The following is a 22,090-nucleotide window of genomic DNA, read 5'->3' on the forward strand; positions in this document are numbered from 1 at the left end:
TTCATGAGGGACTTTCATTTTTATTCTTCTATTTTTATAATGTTTTGATATCAGGGTAATGCTGAGATCAGAAAATAGATCGGGAACTGTTGTAGAAGGAGAGATTTATCAGTAATTGAGTTCCTACTTTAAAGAGAACAGTTTATTGATACCATCTCCTTTAGTTCTTACAACTATGTTAGGAGGTAATAACATTCCCATTTTGCAGGTGAGAAACCTCAGGCTCAGAAAGGTAATTTTCCCAAAGACACTTGACAATATCTGGTGGATCCAGAATCTGATTCCAAGCTATGTGTATTCTCAGAGCAGCTCCCAAATGATACTTGCCATTGATCGTTCCATTGTGGCAAGCAGACTGCATGTCAGCCTGTCTTACTAGTGCTAGATGAACCAAAGCAAACCAAACACCCTGCTGTTGAGTTGGCCCCAACTCATAGTGACCCCTCCTTGGGTTTCCCAGGCAGTATCACTACGGAAGTAGATTGCCCAACCTTCCTTCTGAGGAGTGGCTGGTGGGTAACAGAAATACCACAAGTGGATGGTTTTTAATAAACAGAGCTTTATTTTCTCACAGTTTAGGAGTCTAGAAGTCCAAATTCAGGGTACCAGCTACAAAGGAAGGGTTTCTTTGTCAGATTTAGGGTAAGATCCCTGTCATTGATCAATTCAGTGGAAACTGAGTTGAGTTTTCAGCACAGGGACCACAGGTTGAAGGGATACGCTTTGTTCTCAGCTCTTCTTTCTTGGTGGTAGGAGATCCCTCTTCTCGCTTGTCTCTTCTTTTATCTCTTGTAAAATAAAAGGTGGTACAGGCCACACATACAGGATCTTGGCTGGTCACATCATGGGGGATGATTACATCATTACTTAACTACCAGACCACTGAGAATCATGGCCCAGCCAAGTTGACACATGTTTTTGGGGGACACAGTTCAATCCACGACAGAGCTCACAGTGGTTCTTCAGTCTAAAGGCAGAGCCTGGGTACTTGCACTGGGTTGTGCTTCCAGGAAGAGAGCCTGGAGTGAGAGGAGGCTATTCCTGGGCCCTCTTTTCCCAGAGTGTTTTCCATTGTCTTCTGAGATGAGGAAACATTGGTGCCTCCAAAGAAACCAGCTCTGGATGATTGCTGAGGACATAGTTCCATTGTGAGTGGAATTTCCTAGAAGCTCAGTCTAGATGCTCTGGTAGCATAGTGGCTAAGACACTTGCCTGCTAACCAGACGGCTGGTGGTTCAAACCCACCAGCCACTCCTTGGAAGGAAGGTTGGGCAATCCTACTTCCATAGTGATACTGCCTCGGAAACCCAAGGAGGGGTCGCTATGAGTTGGATTTGACTCGACGGCACATAACAACAACAACAGCCTAGATAATCTCTCTATTTCTAGGCTGTTTGGATATTAATTCATCTGTGAAAGGGGCTCGTTTTGTCCGGTTCTGTGATGCATTCAACATTCCACTCATCACTTTTGTTGATGTCCCTGGATTTCTACCTGGTAAGTCATTGACAGAGTGGGGGCCAGCAGAGGGTGGTATGCCCGGTAAGGTACCCACTTCATTTGGATATCTTACTGTAGAATTCCTTAAGTATTTGTGTCTTCTTCATATTCTGGGTCTCCAATTCCAGACCTAAAGGTCAGCTAGGGGCTGTACTCTCAGGGGTTCCACCAGGCTCTGTCAGATAAGCAAACCTGGTCTTTTTTTTTTTTTTTTTTAATGATTTTGAATTTTGTTCTACATTATTCTCGCACTCCATGCAGGATCTTCTACATAGATCCCTCTCTGAGTGGTTGACAGTGGTAGCTGGGCACCATCTAGTTCTTCTGGTCTCATAGTTGTATAGGCTGAGGATTGCATGATGTACCAGTCCCTTGGACTAATTGTTTCTGTGTATCTTTGGTTTTCTTCATTCTTCTTTGCTCTGGATGAGGAGAGACCCATCGTTGCATCTAGATGGCTGCTTGCTAGCTTTTAAGATCCCAGTTGCTACTCACCAAAGTAGGATGTTTACCAGTGTTTTTGTGTAGTATGTTATGCCAGTTGAGCTTGATAGATGGTCCCAAGTTCTCATGGCTGTTTAGGGAGGCAAGGGAAGATCTCACAACTGAGAGTCGTGGGTGGGCCTCATGAGGACCTCTGTGGGTGTTTGGTAACACTTTCTCGTGACCTAGGCACAGCACAGGAGTACGGGGGCATAATCCGGCATGGCGCTAAGCTGTTGTATGCATTTGCTGAGGCAACTGTCCCCAAGGTCACGGTCATCACCAGGAAGGTAAGGAACTTATTTTGAGACAATGGTGCTCTGTCTTCCTGCAGCACACCATGGTTGCAGGCCTGCCCAAGAGTTTCATCAGGGCCAGATGGAGGAGTGTGCCTTATTTTCACTCTGGAAAAGATCTCTTGAGGCAACATTTCCCACCTTGAAGAAATGTCTGTGGTCTTTTAACACATGAGAACAGAAAGCAGCATTGGGAAAAAGCAAGAAAAAGACGATCATGTTCACTACAGAGGGCCTTGGGGCTCTGCCCATGTCTCTCTGGTTTGACTCCCTGGCCTTGCAGATATGGAGCCTTCTGGACCTCAGGAGGATTATTCTTGGTCTTTGTTCCCATTTCTTGGCTTCTTTGGGTCTATTAGGGACATGAACTGGTTGTCCTAGGATCTAACATTTAGAAATTGTTTCTCTCCTAGGCCTATGGAGGTGCCTATGATGTCATGAGCTCCAAGCACCTTTGTAGTGACAGCAACTATGCCTGGCCCACAGCAGAGATTGCGGTCATGGGAGCAAAGGTGAGGACCTCCAGCTTTCCCCTTTCTGAGGTCCACAGACTGTACTCTCCCAACAGGAGCTCAAAGTACAGCTGGGAAATGTTGGGGAGAGGGCAGAGCCCTGAGTATGGGCTAAGACTCAAGGAAGTTGGGGCCTAGGCCTTGGCAAGGTTCTCTCTTGGGGCCTTGGGGCCAGCTCTGCCTTTTGTTCTGGGCTCTCACTGCAGGTAGATAATGTGTCTTCATGCTAAAGATGGGAGGACAAGTGAAAGGAATGGAAGGAGTGTGGGGGCTGTGGGTAGGAAGGACCCATAGTGGGTTTTGAGATTGTCAGTAAAGGGAAGATGTTTAATAAGCTGAATTAGCTACTGGGAGGATTGGACATTGCCCCCAACCCTATCTCAGCTCCCAGGGAGGGCCCCAGAACTGTTTCATCCTGTAAGAAGCTGAGCTGTAGCTTTGACCCTGGTGGCCTTGAGTTGTTGGACCTATGCCTCATTCCTTTCCTTCTTTGAAATGGCTGTTGGGGTTGATCCAAATAACTCCCAGGGCCTCCCAGAATGGACTTTGAGGGGTTCTAACTTGAAGGGCCATCCTCTAGCCCCACATCCTTCTAAATTTGGAGTTGAGTCTGACCTCTGGCCACTGAAATGATGAGGAAAGAGAAAATAGTACTTTACTGCCCTTAATGCAGGTGCCATGGATCTAACTGTGGACGATCTTGGCTTGAAAGAAAGATGATGATGCAGATCGGGTAGGAAGGGATCTTGGGAGAGAGGCCAGTGGCCACGTTTTGCCTGTGCTGCTGCTCATTGAGGCCACAGCTGAGCGTTCTGTCACACAGCCCTGGGGTCATGGTGATTGCTGCCCCCCTCCCCCGCAATGTGTGCCTATGTGCTATTTTTTTTCCTGAAGGTGGCACTTCTCTCTTCTCTCCAATACTTTGATTGACGAAATAGTTAACAACCACCACAATACGCTTTGACCAAGAAGTTTGCAACCATACATAAATGACAGTGAGTTGCAGGTTGGCCCAGGTTGGAACCTCCAGTGATGTTTCATGACTCCTCTTGTACAGGGTGCTGTGGAGATCATCTTCAAAGGGCGTGATAATGTGGACGCTGCTCAGGAAGAATATATTGAGAAATTTGCCAACCCTTTTCCTGCTGCAGTGAGAGGTAGGGGACATGGTGGGGAGGGCAGCTTTATTCGTTTGTTCAGTGACTAGCTCATTCCTACACCCCTCAAAGTCTCACGTAACTCCTTTTGCCTTTGCATTCAAATTGAGACTGGGGAATATTGAGGCTGTTCCTAGGCAATCATCAATTCAGTACAAGGGGCCTATATACTACCATTATCAAAGTAACAAAGTAACATGGCTTGAATGACACGATTTCTGTGTTCCAGTTATACAGTGCTTTGTAAAAATCATACCAAAACTTAGTTGCTTAAAACCACCACTATTTTTTTTTTTTTATTTGCTCATGGTCTGAGGGTCAGCAGTTTGGTCTGGACTCAGCTGGTTGGTTGGTCTGCTGACTGCTCTGGGATCATTCATGCAATACTGGTCATCTGGTAGCTTGAGTTGAATGGTCCAAGATGGCCTCATGTACGTTGTTGCTGCTGACTGTTCTTCCTCCACGTGGTGTCTGATCCTTAGGGAGGTTAGCCTGGGACGCTATATAGTGTCCTCAGGGTGGTAAGGGGGTGATGGGGAAGCTGCAAGTCCCCTTGAGGCCTAGGTTGGGAAATTGTACATTGTTACTTTTGCTATATTCTATTGGCCTTTGTATGTCACAGAGTCAGGTGAATAAAGAGGCTGCTGCCCTTGGTGGGAGGAGACAGAATCATATTGCAGAAGGACTTGTGTCCAGGATGTAAGGAATTGCCTTTTTTTTTTTAATAGTCAGTTTTGAAAATACAGATATTAATTTTAATTTTCTGTTCATGTTGGCAGGGTGAAAGCCTTGAAACAAAGCAGGCAGGGGGTCTGATGTTCCTTTTTTTTTTTGCCAAGTGATCCTGGACTGGAAGGTGGGGATGTACAGAAGAATAGGGTTGCTCCCTAGGAAGAAGTGTTCATAGGACCCAGCCCTTGTTAGGTTGGGCCCCGCTCACACTGTCAGCCCAGCGATGGTGCCTAGGCTCGGCACAGGATGTGGAGGGGGTATTATCTGTGGACGCCTGTGATTGACTTCCTTTCTGTGCTTTCTCAGGGTTTGTTGATGACATCATCCAACCTTCCTTTACTCGTGCCCGAATCTGCTGTGACTTGGATGTCTTGGCCAGCAAGAAGGTGCAGCGTCCTTGGAGGAAACATGCAAATATCCCACTGTAAACAAATCAAAGGAAAACGAACAAGAACTAAATTACTGCCTGGCCATTCACACCCCCTCTCTGACTTTTGCAGTCTTGGACCTGGGAATCGAAATACCTGTAATAACTTGAAATGACTTAAGTTTATTAAATTTTTAGAAAAGTCTCTTTAAACCTTATGTAAAATCATTTGCTTTATTAAAAAGCTTGATTTTTTAAATGATAAATTTCATTTTTTTATGGTAGAGATATGAAAAATCAAAAATCTAGAAAAACTATTATACGGTATTATCTCCCAGAGCTGACACTTATTGACATGTCAATATATCATCTTCCCTTTTTCACCCAGGAATTTTTTTCCCTCCATAGGTAAGATAATATGCTTGTCAGGAAGAGTATTTCTTAGGTCTCATTTTCCTTTCTTAAAGTGGGGATAACATAATATACTCTCTCCCTTAGTTTCCCCCAAGAATTGAGTATTAAATGTTTGCAGTTGTATGTGTGTGTGTCTAGCAGAATAGATGCTCAGAAAAGTGTAGCACAGTAAGTTTAGTATTCATTTAGGATTCTTGCCTCAGTCAGTCATTTTGTGTTGATTATAACATGTTGAATTCTAACCTCATCACCATGTCTGCATTTATTAGTTGGAGCTCTGCTCTTAGGAGGCTTTCTGTGGTACACGTTTAGGAGCTTGACTCCTGACCTGAAGATTGGCAAATTTGAACGCAACCTGAAAACTGTTGGGAGAAAAGCCTGGCGCTCTACTTCCAAAAAGTCTCTGGAAATGCTGTGGAGCCTGGTTCTGACTTTGAAACATAAGGCATTGCCATCAGTTGGAATTGACTTTACAGCAACCTCGTTTGGCTTTTGGCTTTATCCCTCAATTCTCACAAGAATTGTTGAGTATTAAACAAGATGTTTGCAACTGTATGTACGTGTGTCTAGCAGCACAGGACCCTACATGGCATAAATAGTTTGCACTCAGTTCTAACCAGAAAGTTGGCAGTTCCAGCATACCCTGTGGCATCACAAAAGAAAGGCCTGGTGACCTGCTTCCATTAAGGTTACAGCCAAGAAAACCATATGGCGCCTCAGTTCTGTAACTGATGGAGTTGGAACTGACTTGATGGCAAAGGGTTCCCCCTGTCCCCCAGGAGTGTAGCAAATTAGATCCTCATAAAGGTGTAGTACAATAATTTTAGTATTCATTTAGGATTCTTGCCTTTGTTGGTAATTCTATGTTGATAATAACTTGTTGAGTTTCTAACCCGTTGTTATGTTTATATTTATTAGTTGAAACTCTGCTGTAAGGAAGAGCTTTTTCTTTGCTTTTGTTTTTATTAAAAGTATAATTTGGACTCATGGATTCTTTTAAATTCAATGCAGTATAAACCACTACTAACTATTCATTTTGATGCTCTCGTTGTGCTAATTTGGCCATTGGGAGTTCCTACAAGTTGGCTCCTAGGTCCTTTTGATGTTTCCATAATTTTCTGAGCATTTCCTTATTTTCTGACACAAGATGATGGTCCAGGTTCATCATATATTTTCCTTGTCTCAACCCTGGAAGCAGCCATTTCTCTAAGGAGCCCACTAGATGTTCACATTGATACTGGGGTGTCTTTCTTTCTAGGCATTTTTAGCAGACAGAACTAGGAAATAGTTACACATGTATGTGCATGTATCTGTGTGGGGTATATATAAATGTGTAATATTTATAAATGTATGTGATTGATACATGTATGTGAGATATATATTCATATATATATATATTTTTTTTTCCAAATCCTGAATTCATAGACACTTTTAAATCCAATCCAACACAACAGGTTGTTGTCCATATTCCATATTTATTTTCTTCCACAGTGAGAAAGTTGGTTTCCATTATCATCAATGTATTTACTCATTTGCTCAGTCCTAATATAAGTACAGAAGTGTCAGAATTTCTGCAACCATAGTACTATCAAAAATAAACCTTCTCAAGTAAAGTAAGACTTTTTTTTTCTCTTTTTGGTAGTTGTTTTTGTCTTTAAACTGAGATACATGGTCAGTTTACTTGGGTTAGTAACCGAGTGGTTATGTTATCAATCTGATAGAACTCGAGCCTCTGTTTCTATTTGTAGACCACTTCAGAGGTTTCACCATCCTTGACTTTATTTTACTGAATATGTAAAGCATTAACAGTTATACCAGGACTGGAGATTTTAAGTGGTTTCAGCATATAGGCCAAGCCATGGTGTTCCATTCCAGGGTTCCCGCAGGGGTGGTGGGCTTTCCTCTGTGGTGACAGCCTTGGGTGGGCTTTCCTCTACGGTGAGAGCCTTGGGTCTTGCCACTGATGGTCTTCCCTTGTTTCCATAGCTCTAAGTTGACCTAAACCAATATGTGACTATCACTTTCCACCAGCAACCCCACCATTCCAGATAGCCAGGTTTCCACCCTTGGATTTTTGTTGTTGTTTTTGTGCTCTCTTGGCCTTCAGGAAACTTCTTTTCTTCAGTCACTATCCTAGTTGGACTCTGGGCACTTTTTCAGCAGTCTCCCCTCTGGTCTGTCTATTCTGTGGTCTTTTCCTGAACAGTAAGGCCTGTTTGCAGCTAGAAGACTTAACTCCAGGTCCAGATTTTGCTGCATTCCCCCTGCTCCAGCATTTTCAGTAGATGGCACTGTCCTCTGTGGGCTTTTTTGCTCACACAGAAATTTCTGGTCTGGTCTTTCCTTGCTTACCTGGGTTGTTTTTTAAGCCACCAGTTACCTCCATATTGCAACACCCTTGTGTTTTGAATGGCTCTAATACATTCCTGGGAACTCTGGTGGTGTAGTGCCTAAGGCATTTCACTGTTAATCAGAAGGCTGGAAGTTCAAATCCACCAGTCACTCCTTGGAAGGAAGGTTGGGCACTCTACTTCTGTAGTGATACCACCTTGGAAACCCAAGGAGAGTTTGCTACAAGTCGGATATGACTCAATGGCAGTGAATTTGGTTTGGTTTGAATACATTCCTGCACAGAGGCCTGACTCTGTTAGTTAATCCCAACTCCTTAGCACAAACTGATTCTTCTTATGGCAGGTATTTTTTTAAGTACCTGATTATGCATTTCCTTTTTTTTTTTTTGGACTTAAACACATTTTTCTTGTCTTCCCAACTAGGTGATAAGCTCCAGGGGGCCAGATATTCTATTTGACCAGAGGTTCATTTATAAGAATCATAGGAATGAGTGTAAGCCACTGGAAACTGAGGAAGGGTGGTGGTGAACTGCTGGGCTTTTAGAGCCTTCCTGGAAGAGTCATATAAGTTGGTCAGCTTGTGGGTCAACAGCTCAACAGTGTCTGACCAATCCAATATCTAGGGCTAGCAAAGCTAGGATTTAGACCCTGCCTTGTGGATGACTGTACTATATGGTAAAAACAAGAGTAGACACAAACTCTTAATTGTTTGGATCAAGGAGTTCAAGAAATGTTTTACCAGGTTGATGCCAAGAATGGCTTGTGCCTGGGCCTGCTGCAGGAGGTCGAGTTACTTGGGTTAGAGAAAATTCAGTCTGGCAAGGCACCTGGGATAGAGAGGCTCCTGGGAAGTCTTGAAGCAAAGATGGTGGGGAAAATCCCATTCAGAAACCCAGCTGAGACCAAGGAAACATGAAGCTGCAAGATCTTAGGAAGCTTTGTCAAGTGGAGCAGCCTCTGTAGCCCTGAGAACGTGGCAGTGAGTATTGTCATTGTTGTGCGGGAATGAATGGCTTTCACAAGTGGTGGTCTCATCTTAAGGGGATAAAGAAAAATGTTGAATTTTGTAACAGGACTGGGGTTAGTGGAGCAGAGAGCTGGCAAGTGTCTGCCTTTAGACTGAGAACAAATAGTGCGGTGGGGTTGTGGTGGAAGTAGAGGACACTATTAGGTCCTGCTGGACTTGCCTGAGTTAGGAATTTGTCCTGAGCTTGATATAGTCATTAAGTGGTAAAGCCGGGATTGAAACTCAAACAGGTTTATCTGATCCCAAACCTGTGTGCACTCTCCAGTCTTGAATACTGCTACTCAACTGAAGAGGCAATGGGATGAACTCCTAAAGGTTGTGGTAAGAGTAGTGAGAGAAGTGGTGATCTACTCCATTGGTGTTGTCTCTAAACTCAGAGAGCTACTGAATTTGGAAAGCTTCCTACCTCTGCATAAAATCCTCTGTACAGCAGTGCTAGGAAGTCATCTTTTTTGAGTTGCTAGAGTAATGGAGAGTACCTTCAACTGCAGTCTTCCAGTGCTTGTTACAAAGTGCTTGTGTTGCAAAAATATTTTACAGCTTCTAACTTCTGACCATGTCTTGGTCTCCCTACCCCAATTCTTTCTGCTCAATGCACTGTTACATGCTTCCTGCTGGTGCAGGAGAGGTGGTCTGTCTAGCTAGACACACCTGTGAAAGACACCCACCTACACACTGAGTTCACATCAACTGTTGATGGACTTGTTGAACCAGTTTTGAGAGTTCACCAGTTTGACCACTGTGAATACGTTATGTGCTTCTGTGTATTCAGTCTTCCAAGTAAGAACTGCTGGTCCTCATGCTCTTGTGCCCTTGATGTCAGCATGGGATTCCCACTATTCCAAGCAGGAGCTCCAGCCAGTTGGATGGGCAAGGCCTTGGTTTGGGAGTCACTGTAGAATCTAGCCAGCATACTCGAGCAACCTGGCAGCCTTGGTACTGAAGTTCTGACCATGCTCTTTCTATCTTGGATGGTGAGAAGCACCTCTTTTGTGTACCTTTGGGAATAGAAAGCTGACCTTCAAAAAGTGATGCCTGATAGAGAACCCCACAAAGCAAAGCACTTAGGCAGGGATGCAGTTTTCTAAGTTTGGTCTGAGAAGCCTTGGTTTCTCATGAAGAGTTTGATCGATGGACTCGTAAGCAGGGAGTCAGGTCACAGCTGGGAGTTGTGCAACTTGTTCCAAGAAACTGTCACAGTCTCATAAGCTTCAAGATCAGCAGCCACAGTGACAGACCTCATCATCTTCCCTCCTTAACTGTGAACCCCCTTGCTAATTTATCCCCCACATTCCTGTCTTTTCTGCCACAGGCATCTCAGACCATTTAATGAGCTCACCTGAAGAACACTGCTAGGCCTTGACAGTGTGTAGGGTGTGACTTCTTTTGAGATCTGGCATCAGTGACAAGAGAAACCCTTGCTTTTGGGGTTGTGTGTAATCCACGTGGTCTTCAAAGGGCCACTCCTAGGGGCAACTGACCATAAAAACCCAGGGTCTGGGTCTCAGGTTGAAGGGCCCAGGCTGTAGGCTGGTGGATGATCCCTGAATGCCTCATCTTAAACTCGGCCTGCGAGAGACTCTTCAGCCACAGAAGACTCAGCCTACCTACTCCCTTCTCTCTCTCTCTCTGGGAAAATACAAGGAATGAAAGAAAACTGGTGAGCTAGTTCTAAATGTATGTTTTCTTAAAAACCTTACTGATAACCTTGCCATCATTTAAAAAATTATTGAAGCAGCAACCTCTCCCAAGAGCAGAAGGTCAGGAAATGGCCTTTAATGCTTTACGTAGTAGGGTAATCGGATGACCACCACACATGTGATTTTGAACAGTTTATTAAAGGAAAGGTGAAGCATCAGTTTCAAATTGTACAAAAGGAAAAAAACCTCATATTGCAAATGTACAATTTACAGAATTACTAGCAAAACCAATCAAGGAGACACTGAAAATACAAAAATTCGATTGACTCAAACTGAACTGGAAACCCATTGGAGTAGATATTAAGCCTTTCTTTGTTGCATGGTAGTCTACAGTTCTAAGTTAGCATTTGTTTTCCACATGAGACTGTCAAGCAAAAGACTAGTCTGTGGACATGCCAGGTGCGTGGCTTGTTCCCTGGCCAGAACGACAGGCAGGGCTGGCGTGATGGATAGTCCATTCTCGACTTTTCTCTTCCAGTGAAGCCCATATTTCTGGAAGAAAGTGACACCCCAGCCCCCCTAACTGGAGCCCAGGAATTGCTGAGTTAGCAGATAAAACATTTTTGGTGACCAAGTTTTTTTCAGAACTGTACAAATGTTGAGGAAAAACTGTTTACCAAAGGATGGATAAAATCATCAATTTTGCTTTCCCTCACAAAAGGTAATCACTGAGTGTACAGATTTTTAAAAAATGTGTTTCATTTTTGGTAAAAAGAGAAAGCCTCATGATTCTGTTGCAGCTACTTTAAAAACCAGCCCAGAAACAGCTGTGGATGGATTGGTTTAGAAACTCTGAGGCTTACTTTAAAAATCAAAAAGGAAGAAACTAAGTGGGCTTTTTAAAAACAACAATAGCAGCAAGTCATAAAAGTCTAAGGAGAATGTAACTAAACCACTGAAGACTGTCCTGAAGATTTGCAATTTCTTTCCCCAAAAAAATTATTCTTAATATGCACATTTAACACTGAGATGTCGCTGTATTTCAAGGTAAGCTTAACACTTCACCCTCTAAGCACAGACTTCTATGCAGCACATACTTCTATAATCGGTAAAATTAATTCACAAAATTAGCGCATAAGGGTATTAAGTGCATGGGAAGTAGACACATTTATGTTACACTTAAAATTACTTTTGAATGGCAAAGTGATTAGAATTTCTTCATGATTATCTTAAGAAAACGAAGTCTGTAATTTGAATTTGGCAGGGCATGAAATAAGTGGTAAAAACAGCAAATTGATAACTTGAGAACCATTTGTTTTACTGAGAATACTTTATTTGCTGGTAGAAGTTGCTAAAAATGCACAGAACAAATACCAATAGAAAATGTACTGTATTTGACTCTCCCTGTTCTATATAAAATGAATGGTGCACAGCATCTGTTGGAAAAATGGCTGTAGGGACATTTCTTATTATATGCCCCTTATAAATAAAAATAAACTTTTTTATTCAAGAGTATATAAAATTGGGGAATTATATCCATATCCACAGAGGGTTTGTGGTTTTTGGCAGAGATGCACTGTGTCAGAATAATCGTCTTTGCTTTTCCAATGTCCTGCTCCTCTGTATTTCTGTGCTCCACAAGGTCAACCACATCCAGTGAGCTCCAACACACTCTTCGGCAATCAGGATGAGCTGCTTACTCGTAAGTTTAATAAAAATGGTTAGCTCTTAAAACATAAAAAGGCAAAATGTTAAAACGGTTTTTAAATTGTACAACAGGAAAATAAAGTTAAAAATATTTTTTTTTTTACTCAGTGCTGAGTTTTCATAAAACAGGTGTATAACAGTGTTTATCTTGACAGCTGTTTTTAAAAATTTAAAATTTCTTCCTCCCTCCAGAAAAACACACTCATCTGTATTTGGGATAAGTCCAATGTTAGGACACAAATGATTTTTCAGGTCAGTCCTTCTGAGGTGACATTTGCCAGAATTCTCTTGGGGTAATATACATGCTCCTCTTCTCTGTCACTGCAAAAAGGGATTGACCTCAATCATTTGATTAAAAAACAAATCAGATCACATCAAAAGTGTTTTTTCCCCACACAAGCTATCACAGTATATAGGCCTCTAGCTCTAAATAATAGAGTTCCAGATTTGTAAAGTATCTTCAGACTTCAGAACATAGGCATTCCAAATCCCTAGGAAAGTAATGAGAAACGATTATTATTAATATCATGCATAAATAGGACTCAAAAACCACCAATAAAGAACAGTAATAAGTTAGCATTTACTGAATCGTCTTCTATGATAGCTGCAGAGTCAAAGAAGTCTGGCCTCAGCTCAGCACGCTCTCGCCGATTTCTTGAAGGGGGCTGGAAAAGAAGTCGTCAGTTACTTGACAGTATCATAAATATGCAGAATTGTTAAGGTCAGTTTCAAAAGGAGAAAGAAAAGACTTCAGTTTTTATATGGAACATAGATTTAAGAAAATTTTAGCAGTGCTTTTGGCTTTTATCATTTAAAGTAAAATAAATCGAACATGTAAATAAATGCACATACACACATGTAAATGTACATGTACAATTTTGGGGGTTACAGCTATATCTTTTTATTTTTCAATTTCTGTGGAGCAACGCTTTTATGTATTTTGTGCCAACTGAGTCTGGTGTCCCCCAGTACTATGGTTCTGAGGCAGCAGCTGTATTGGATCTCTCTCCCACAGTGTCTGGATGTCTGTGAGGGATTACTCTGTCTGTCCTTCTATTGTTTCTGTAAGGACTGCAGGTATTTTCTATCACTGGTGTCTGTGCAAGATTAGCCTCAGCTGAATCTACCCTTGGTCTAGAGTATACCTCTGTTCACTGACCCCTCCGTCTGATTATCTCAGGTGTTTGTGTTTATCTGTATAGCCTAGTGTTTGGTGTTAATGGCAATGTGGCATTGTGGATACATTGGTTGGTATTAGCATCTGTTGTCTATCTCTTATGTGCACAGTTCGGTGTCCTCTCATTTCCCAATGTTGTTATGGTGGTCATATATCCTTCCCATATATCCCTCCCCGTACCCACGTCAGTGTGTAAGCCCCAACTAGCCCGAAATTAATTCCTCCCTTTCCCTCCCCATCCCGGTAACCTACTAGGTGAATTCTCTTTCCCAAGCAAACCCTTCTCTGTCTTTTTACAGTAATGGGCTGATACAGTACTTGTCCTTCTGCAATTGACTTATTTCACTCAGCATAATGACCTCCAGGTTCATCCACGTTGCGAGATGATTTGTGTATATCCCTCATTGTTCTTTAACGTGGCATAGTACTCCATTGTGTGGATATACCATAATTTGGTTATCCATTCATCTGTTGATGGGCATTTAGGTTGTTTCCATCTCTTTGCTATGGTGAATTGTGTTGTGATGAACATAGGTGTACATATGTCTGTTCGTGTGCTATCTCTCACCTCTTTAGGATATATTCCTAGTAATGGGTCAAATGGTACTTCTATTTTCAGTTTTTTAAGGAAACACCATACTGTCTGCCACAATGGTACCATTTTACAATCCCACCAGCAGTGCACAGGAGTTCCAATCTCTCCACAACACCACCAGCATTTGTTACTATCTGATCTGTTGAACTTTGCTATTATTGCTGGGGTGAAATGATACCTCGTTGTTTTGAAGGAAGGTTGGGAAATCCTACTTCCGTAGTGATACTGCCTCGGAAACCCAAGGAGGGGTTGCTGTGAGTCGGGGCCGACTCGATGGCAAATAACAACAACAAGAACGATTAATGATCACGAGCAATTTCTCATGTGTTTGTTGGCTGCCTGTATATCTTCTTTGGTGAAGTGTCTGTTCAAGTCTTTTGCCCATTTGTGAATTGGGTTATTTGTCTTTTTGGTGTTGAGATGTTGAAGTTTTCTGTAGATTTTGGAGATAAGTCCTTTGTCAGATATGTCATAGGCAAATATTTTCTCCCAACCTGTAGGTTTTCTTTTTACCCTTTTGAAGAAATCTTTTGATGCGCACAAGAATTTAATTTTTCAAAGGTCTTAGTCATCTAGCTCTCTTCTATCTCCTGCACATTCTGGGTTATGCTTGACAGTCTATTTAGGCCGTAAATTAGTGCTCCTAGATTTGCCCCTATTTTATCTTTATGAATTTTATAGTTTTGGGTTTTACATTTAAGTCTTTGATCCAGCTTGAGTTTGTTTTTGTGTATGGGGTGATGTATGGATCTTGTTTCATTTTTCTACAGGTGGATATCCAGTTTTGCCAGCACCATTTGTTAAAGAGGCTGTCTCTTCACCATTTAATGGGCTTTGGGCCTTTGTCAATGATCAGCTGTCCATAGATGGATGGGTCTATATCTGGACTTTCGATTCTGTTCCATCTGTCTATCACTGTACCAATACCATGCTGTTTTGACTATTGTGGCTGTATAGTAGTTCTTAAGATCTGGGAGTGTGAGACCTCCCACTTTGTTTTTCTTCTTGAGATGTGCTCTGCTTATTTGAGGTCTCTTTCCTTTCCATATGAAATAATTAGTAATTAGTTTTCCCATGTCCTTAAACAAATTTGTTGAAATCTGGATCAGGATTGCTTTAGGTATTGACATTTTCACAATGTTTAGTCTACCTATCCATGAACAAGGCAGGTTCTTCCATTTATGTAGTGCCCTTGTTGTCCTTTTTAAATCAAATACAAGGTGACAAACCTCAGTGAATTCCCCAAAGCAGACAGATGAAAAGCTACTGGCTGGGGTAAGGATGGAGGGGGGAAGTTGGGAAGTTATGAATTGGAGTGACATGATCTCATATTTCTTATAAAATCTTTTCATTATGGAAAATTTAAAACATACAAAGCAGACAAAATAGTATGAGAAACTTGTATTTGTCAAAAACTGTCAAACAACTTGCCTCCTCACTGTTCCATCTTCTCCATGTCATTTCACTGCTAAGTACTTTTAAAATTTTTGTCAGTTAAAATACATATTTAAAACATAACTACCATGCCATTACTGTTCCTGAAAATATTACTATCTACTGTTAGTTGCCTCTGACTCATGATCACCTTAGCAGAACAGAATGAAACACTGCCTGGCTCTGTGCCATCTTCATGATCACATGTTTGAATCGAATCCGCTGTTGGGGCTATTATGTCAATCCAGCTCATTGAGGGTTTCATTCATTTTCACTGGCTATCTATCTACTTTGTCACCCGGGATGTTCTTTTCTAGTGACTGGTCTTTCTTGTTTGTGTCCAAAGTGAGTTGACGTAAGTCAGGTCTCATCATCCTTACTTCTAAGGAATATTCTATTTGTATTTCTCCCAAGATTGATCTGTTCATTCTTTTGGCAGTCCACAGTATATTCAATACTGTCTGCCAGCACCACAGTTCAGGTGCATCAAATTTATGTCCATCTTCCTTTTCATTATTCAACTTTCACATGCATATGAGGCAACTGAAAAGACCATGGCTTGGGTGAGACCTTAGTCATCAAAGTGACATCTTTGCTTTTCAAAACTTTAAAAAGGTGATTTGCAGATTTGCCTAATTCAGTATGTTTCTTGATTTCTCGACTCCTGGTTCCATGGACAGACAATCTCATCTATCACCTAATCCATATTCAAATTTCATTAACACACTGATTATTTTTTTACACTGAAGAAATAAGGTACCTACATTTGGTTGTTACACTGAAGCGCAAGAGGCCAGATGAGTATGCTGAGAGACAGGTCTGGTGTGAGACCCTTTCAAGAAGGGTAATAGAGAATCAGTGTCCATTTTTGCCAAATATGACTTTAAAAGCAGGCTTGAGAAGCACACACTTATCCAGATGACCACAGGATCTACGATGGCCCTGCCCACTGTCAGTCAACGTTGCTGCCACCTCACCACAACGAGGAGCATACCTTGCACTGATGCCCTAATGTATTTATTAAAATTTAGAGTAACTGAGAATATACACCAACCATTTCTACATGTACAATTTCGTGGCAGCAATTATTACATTCTCTGAGTTGTTCCTCCACTAGTAACATAAACTCAGTGTCCCCTAAGGTTCCTATCCAATCTCTCGAGTTGCTGTTGCCAATTTGATCCTATATAGATCTTAAGAGAACATACTCAAAACAGACATTTTTTTACTAGTTAAGCTAAACTATTAAACTATTGGTGTTAAGACTTCAAGGGATATTTTTTTATCTCAGGGCAGTAGTTTCAGGGATTCATTCAGCCTAATGGCTCCAGAAAATCTAAAGTCCGTGAGAATGTGAAATTCTGTTTTGCATCTTCCCCCTTCTATCAGGAATCGTCTATGGAGGCTTTGATCAAAATTTTGGTAATAGAAGCTGGGCACCTTCCAGTTTTTCCAGTCTCAAGCAAAGGAGGCAGTTATCTATGAAGGCAATTAAGACACACATTCCATATCCTCTTCCTGTTCCTGACTGCTTCCTCTGTTGCTTCAGGTGAATGTGCTAATCATTGTGCTTTGGGGAGGCCACCTGCAAGCTTTTAACACCCCAGACGGTACATGATGAGCTAGGAGATAGAAGCCCTCCTCTGTTTTAACAGAAGAAAAATACTGAATTTCCTTACCAGATCAATAACCATGGTGTCTTCAAATTCTTCGTTCATATCTTCTAACTGGCTCCGGGATGACATCATCACATCTTCAAAGATGGGTTCAGCATCATCCTCCATTAGACCCCGACTGATAAGGAAAAGGCACAGGCAGCAAGATGTTCAAATTAATCCAATTTGGAGTCCTGGCTCTTTCTCACATTAGCTCTTTTAACTAACAAAACTCACAGCTTCAAACTATGATCTACATAGACTACACAAATTATGATACTGAGCTCCAAGATAGTCTCATTGGAGGGAAGTAAAATGCAGTAATAACAACAGTTGTTAACATTTATTTAGCTATGTGTCAATCCTTACAAAATTCTAAATGTTTGGCACTATTATCCAAATTTTACAAATGAGGAAAATAAGGGACACGGGTTTTGCAGCTCGTCCAAGGCCACAGCTGACAACTGGTAACACCAGGGTTTAAATGCTGAAGGCCTCACGAGCCTATGCCCTCCATTCTCATCTTGTGCTGCATAACATATCTTGAGCTGTAATTTTAACTTTGTCTAAGATCAAACATCAGAGATAATGAGCAGCATCACATGTTGAGATACTTGATGTGATACTTACACGGCATGTCTCACTCCAGTTCTCACTTTCATATAGTTCATTCCTGTTCTGTCCTTCCGATTTAAGTCTTCTAACTTCGGCTGGCCTAACCAAGAGATCTGCATCTGAGGACTAAGAGAAGATGCTATTACTCTTTTAGTGGGGGCAGATGATGAATCTCTTTAAGCAGCCCCATGCTGATAACTTGGCTGTCCTTATCTGCATACAGGGAAAATGAGTTTGATCTATTCCATGGCCAAAGTGTGAGATCTTTTCCAAAGTGTGTGTGGTAGTTAAGATTATGTGTTAACTTGGCTGGGCAGCTGGATGTAGTTATTCCCCAAGATGAGACTGGCAATCAGCTCCATGGTGGGATCTGCCATGAGTAGCTGCTTTACGAATGAGGTCTGCTTCCAGTATATAAGGAGAAGCTTTGGGTATGGTCTATAGTTTTGGGCATGCTTGGGCCCTACATGTAGCTGGGTCTTCACTTAGCAGCCTGCTGTGTTTCCTGCTGATCTTGGGAATGTCTCTGGACTTGAACTAGAGGCTTCTCATGTTGTTTGGTAATCTTTGGCTTGTCAGCCTCATCAGCTGCCTAGGTGAAGAGATACCTCTAGCTCCAGTGGGCCAGGAGCAAGACAGAGAGCTGAAGCCCAAGGTTGAGGGGCTTTCATCCAGCCCCTAGAGCTGGCACTATGAGCTTGTACTTCTAGCTTCCAAAACAGTGTAGGTTAAAATCATAAAGTGGAGAAGGTGAGAATGTGGCCTATCTACCTGAAACTGCTACTATTGCCGGGGAAAAGGGTACTTGCCTGGCTGGGTAGGTGGGTTGGTAAATTTCCATATAAGAAGAACATATATTCACTAGATCTGAAACTGTTAATGAGGGCAATTATCTCCTTATTCCTTATTTTTAATCTTAAGGTTTATTTTTCTAAAGTTATCTCTAGGTGGGCATCTATAGCTGTTTGGAAGATAAGGCATTTTAGAAAGCATGGAACTTAAGGTCAGCTCTCATTTGCCAGCCTGTCCATGGTCAGGGAAATGTACTTTGTCTCAGCCAGCTGGCTGAGTGGTGAGTAACAATTAAGGTGCTACTATAGATAAACTGCTGTTTTAGGGAGTTTGGGATACATCAGTGAAATAAGAGTCCCTAACCTCAATGAGCTTATTTAGTCTTGTTGGGAGGTAGTAGGGAAGACAGTCAATAAACACGTAACAAAATAATTCTGGTATTGATAGGTGCTATTAAAAACATGAAACAGATTAAAGTTCTGAGATAACATCTGAACTGAAACCTAAATGATGAGGCAGTCATGCAGTGATCTGAGGAAAAAGCTTGATGTGTTTAAGAGTCAGCAAGAAGAAAGCCAGTGTGACTGAAGTAGAGAGTGAGAGGTGGAGGAAGAGGCAGGGGCCAAATCATGTAGGTCCTTGCAGGCTGTGTAGGATTTTACTCTCTGTTATGAGAGGCATGGTAACCTGATCATGCCATGTTGAGGATGGACAGTAGAAGAGCAAGAATGGAAATGGCAAGATCAGTAAAGGGGATACTACAAAAAAAACTTGGGTGTGGAATCATGGTGGTTTAGACTAATGATACAGTACTGCAGATAGTAAAAAGTGGGTGGATTTGGATACATTTTATGGATAGAGCCTAATGACCTTATTGGATACTGGACAAAAGAGGCACAAGACTCTACTATGATAATTGTTATTTTTGAGCAGTTTGATAGATGGTGCTGCCAACCACTGAGATGAGCAGAGATGGACTCTACTATGATAATTGTTATTTTTGAGCAGTTTGATAGATGGTGCTGCCAACCACTGAGATGAGCAGAGATGATAATGATCAGAGGGGAAAAAATAATTATGTTTACCATGTTAAATTTGGAATCAAGTACCTCTAGGGATTCTGTAGATGGTGGCAGGCTTGTGAATAGCCAAGTGAGTCTCTGATGTGAGGATCAAGGACCTCCTACCCCCAGTACACCCTGACCTCAAGAGTCCAGTTACAGGCAGAAGAAGGGAGGGCAAGAAGCAGGGGGGAGAGAGAATGTGATTGATCCTAGTATGCTCCCTCTCACCCCTTAAAGTCGATCTCTGCTGTTTTTCAAAAAAGGCAGTAAGTTGCCTAAAGAGATCCCTGTGCCCAAGAGAAGCTGGGCACCTGTCAACCTCGTTGAGCAAATCCTTGCCAAACAAGGAGTGTGTCTCATACCTGCTTTAGGTTGCTACCCCATTCACAAGTATGTATTCCTAGCTAGAAAGCCAGCCTCCTAAGGAACAGAAATGATGCTGGCGTGCAGGCTCAGAACAAGGAAGAGTAAGACAGTAACACATCTTTACTCAGTCCTTATGAAGTGATCTGGAGTCAGGTGCATGCTAGACCAAATCATCAACTGGATGCCGCTTACTGGCATATGAGCACTTGTGGGGCTGCCACCTTGACTAAACCAACAGCAGAGAAAAGGAGACAGACCCCAGCCAGGAAGGACTGACATGTGGCAAGATCACAGCAAGGCAGGTTGCTCAAATAAGGAAGAACTGAACCTACAGGAAGAGGGGTGAGGTCATAAGGCAAACCACCACCTAGAACTCTCAGCAGCACAGCACTGCCCAGTGATGCAGGCCGGATCTGAATACTACTAAACAATGCCTCTTCCCATTTGTCACCTACTAAACTTACTGAGAATTCTTTTAACAGAGTGAGGAGCTAAGGAGAATTTCAAAGTTGTATGGAAAATGGGAAAGAAGAAGTTAACATTTTTATAGCCATCACTCTGCAGTACCCACAATTTTCAGAGCTACAGTAGAGCCCTTGTGTACAAGGAAATATTTTAACTGCTAGTGTGAGGAAAGGGTAATACCTATAGTATTATAGTCTCAGCATTTATTAGAAGAGATCTTAACAATTCTTATTGACTTATGAACAATTTAACTTTCAAATAGAAACTTAAGACAAAATACTATTAAATTGATTAAAAAAAAAAAAAAAGTGATACACAGTCTATTTGGTGTTCAGACTACTGACAACCCAGCACAGGTTCTCAGGATGTCTTGGCAAGGAAGTAACATTTGAATATGTGCTTGGCAAATCCCAAAGAAGAAACAGACCTGCCTGAGGAAACTGTAAATTTCCACTAGAACTCACACTTAGTGAGACACCCATTTAAAGATCTGAGAATCCCGTGAAACTGATATCCACAATAGTGTTTGCAAACTTTTTAACAGATCTGTTATAACATATCCTGTATCTGTGGCTCGCTCTCCTCATGAATGGATCAAAAAATTGATAGCCTAACACTGTCACTGTGAAAATTAATAAATGTAAATATTTTGAATTCTTTACAGTTTTAAGGTTATAGAAAAAAATATAGTCTGAATAAATGATATTTTCTTAAATAATTCCACAGTGAAAGGTGTGATGTTAAGAAAACAAACTCCTATTACTTACTTGTGTAAAAAGTCTGGTTCAGAGCCATGCTCAGACTCGGGTTCCTGAATCTGCTCCCCCATGGGCCGGCTGTTCTCCCGCAGTACAGTGGAAGTGAGCTGTGGTGCTGGCAGGGGCCCAGGAGTCTGAATGGTGGTATCAGTTCTATTTAGCCACGTGTTATCCAGACTTTCATCTGTAAAATCCCAGGTAGAATCACAGAATGTCATGGGATGGAATGGACTCTGATGGCAGCATTTATGGACAGACTGGAGTCTGTGGAGTCAGGCTGCTTAATTTGGATCCTAGTTCTAGCATTCACTCATTGTATTGACTTTGTGGAAAACCTCCAAATTTCAGTTGTCTCATATACAAACAGGGCATCAGTCCTAACCTCAGAGTGGTAAGCATTAAATGAGGTAATACATGTATATAACCACTAAAATGTTGGTCATCACATTGTTACCTCAAATGCTTCCATTTTTGAGGAGGATCCATTCATCTTAGAAGAAGAATGGAGCCAGCCAGCTTTCTGATCTCTGGAAACAGATCTCCTCAACCTTCTTTTGCTTAAGCAATAAAGGGTTTATTTCCTGCGTCTCACAGGCGGTAGCATTTAAAGCCTGACCGTCCTTTACTGAGAAATCGGCACATCTCCTTGCACACATGGACACTAGTCACCAGAGAATTTTTTTTTTTTTTTTTGGCCAGGTTATACATTTAAGATGCGTTGAGAAGCTCTCGCACTTCATGCCTCTAATGTTCTACCACCTCAGGGAAGCTTCCTCTGACCACCCCACTGAGCCCACACTTACCATCCTTTTAACTTCCAAAGGAAATACAATCATTTCTGCTTACTTAGGACTTAATTACATACTATCTTACACTGACAGCTCATCTGTCATGTGCCTATGTTGTTGCTATAATTAGATTTAAGTTCCTGCCAGGGGTCAGGGAGCTGGTTCTTTCATTCTCCTGAAGCTTACAAAGATTTG

The 22,090-nt window shown here is 41.8% G+C and overlaps 2 protein-coding genes across 2 annotated transcripts in view; one reads left to right on the forward strand and one right to left on the reverse strand.

Annotated features, from left to right (window-relative positions):
* PCCB (propionyl-CoA carboxylase subunit beta) overlaps positions 1 to 8,728 on the forward strand; it is a 229,437-nt gene extending 220,709 nt beyond the window's left edge. Inside the window, exons 10-15 of the mRNA XM_007937527.2 lie at positions 1,390 to 1,497; positions 2,173 to 2,273; positions 2,693 to 2,791; positions 3,849 to 3,948; positions 4,987 to 5,073; positions 8,535 to 8,728. Of these exons, the coding sequence (XP_007935718.1) occupies positions 1,390 to 1,497; positions 2,173 to 2,273; positions 2,693 to 2,791; positions 3,849 to 3,948; positions 4,987 to 5,073; positions 8,535 to 8,728 (689 nt within the window). The remainder of the gene's footprint in view (positions 1 to 1,389; positions 1,498 to 2,172; positions 2,274 to 2,692; positions 2,792 to 3,848; positions 3,949 to 4,986; positions 5,074 to 8,534) is intronic.
* A 3,925-nt stretch (positions 8,729 to 12,653) lies between these two features.
* STAG1 (stromal antigen 1) overlaps positions 12,654 to 22,090 on the reverse strand; it is a 528,154-nt gene continuing 518,717 nt past the window's right edge. The window contains exons 29-33 of the mRNA XM_007937169.2: positions 21,117 to 21,291; positions 17,678 to 17,788; positions 17,072 to 17,186; positions 12,771 to 12,851; positions 12,654 to 12,677 (exon numbers count right to left, since the gene is read on the reverse strand). Of these exons, the coding sequence (XP_007935360.1) occupies positions 12,654 to 12,677; positions 12,771 to 12,851; positions 17,072 to 17,186; positions 17,678 to 17,788; positions 21,117 to 21,291 (506 nt within the window). The remainder of the gene's footprint in view (positions 12,678 to 12,770; positions 12,852 to 17,071; positions 17,187 to 17,677; positions 17,789 to 21,116; positions 21,292 to 22,090) is intronic.

Source organism: Orycteropus afer, unplaced genomic scaffold (assembly GCF_000298275.1).
Source record: "Orycteropus afer afer isolate SDZICR_OR568_19922 unplaced genomic scaffold, OryAfe1.0 scaffold00003, whole genome shotgun sequence".
NCBI classification, from domain to species: Eukaryota; Metazoa; Chordata; class Mammalia; order Tubulidentata; family Orycteropodidae; genus Orycteropus; species Orycteropus afer.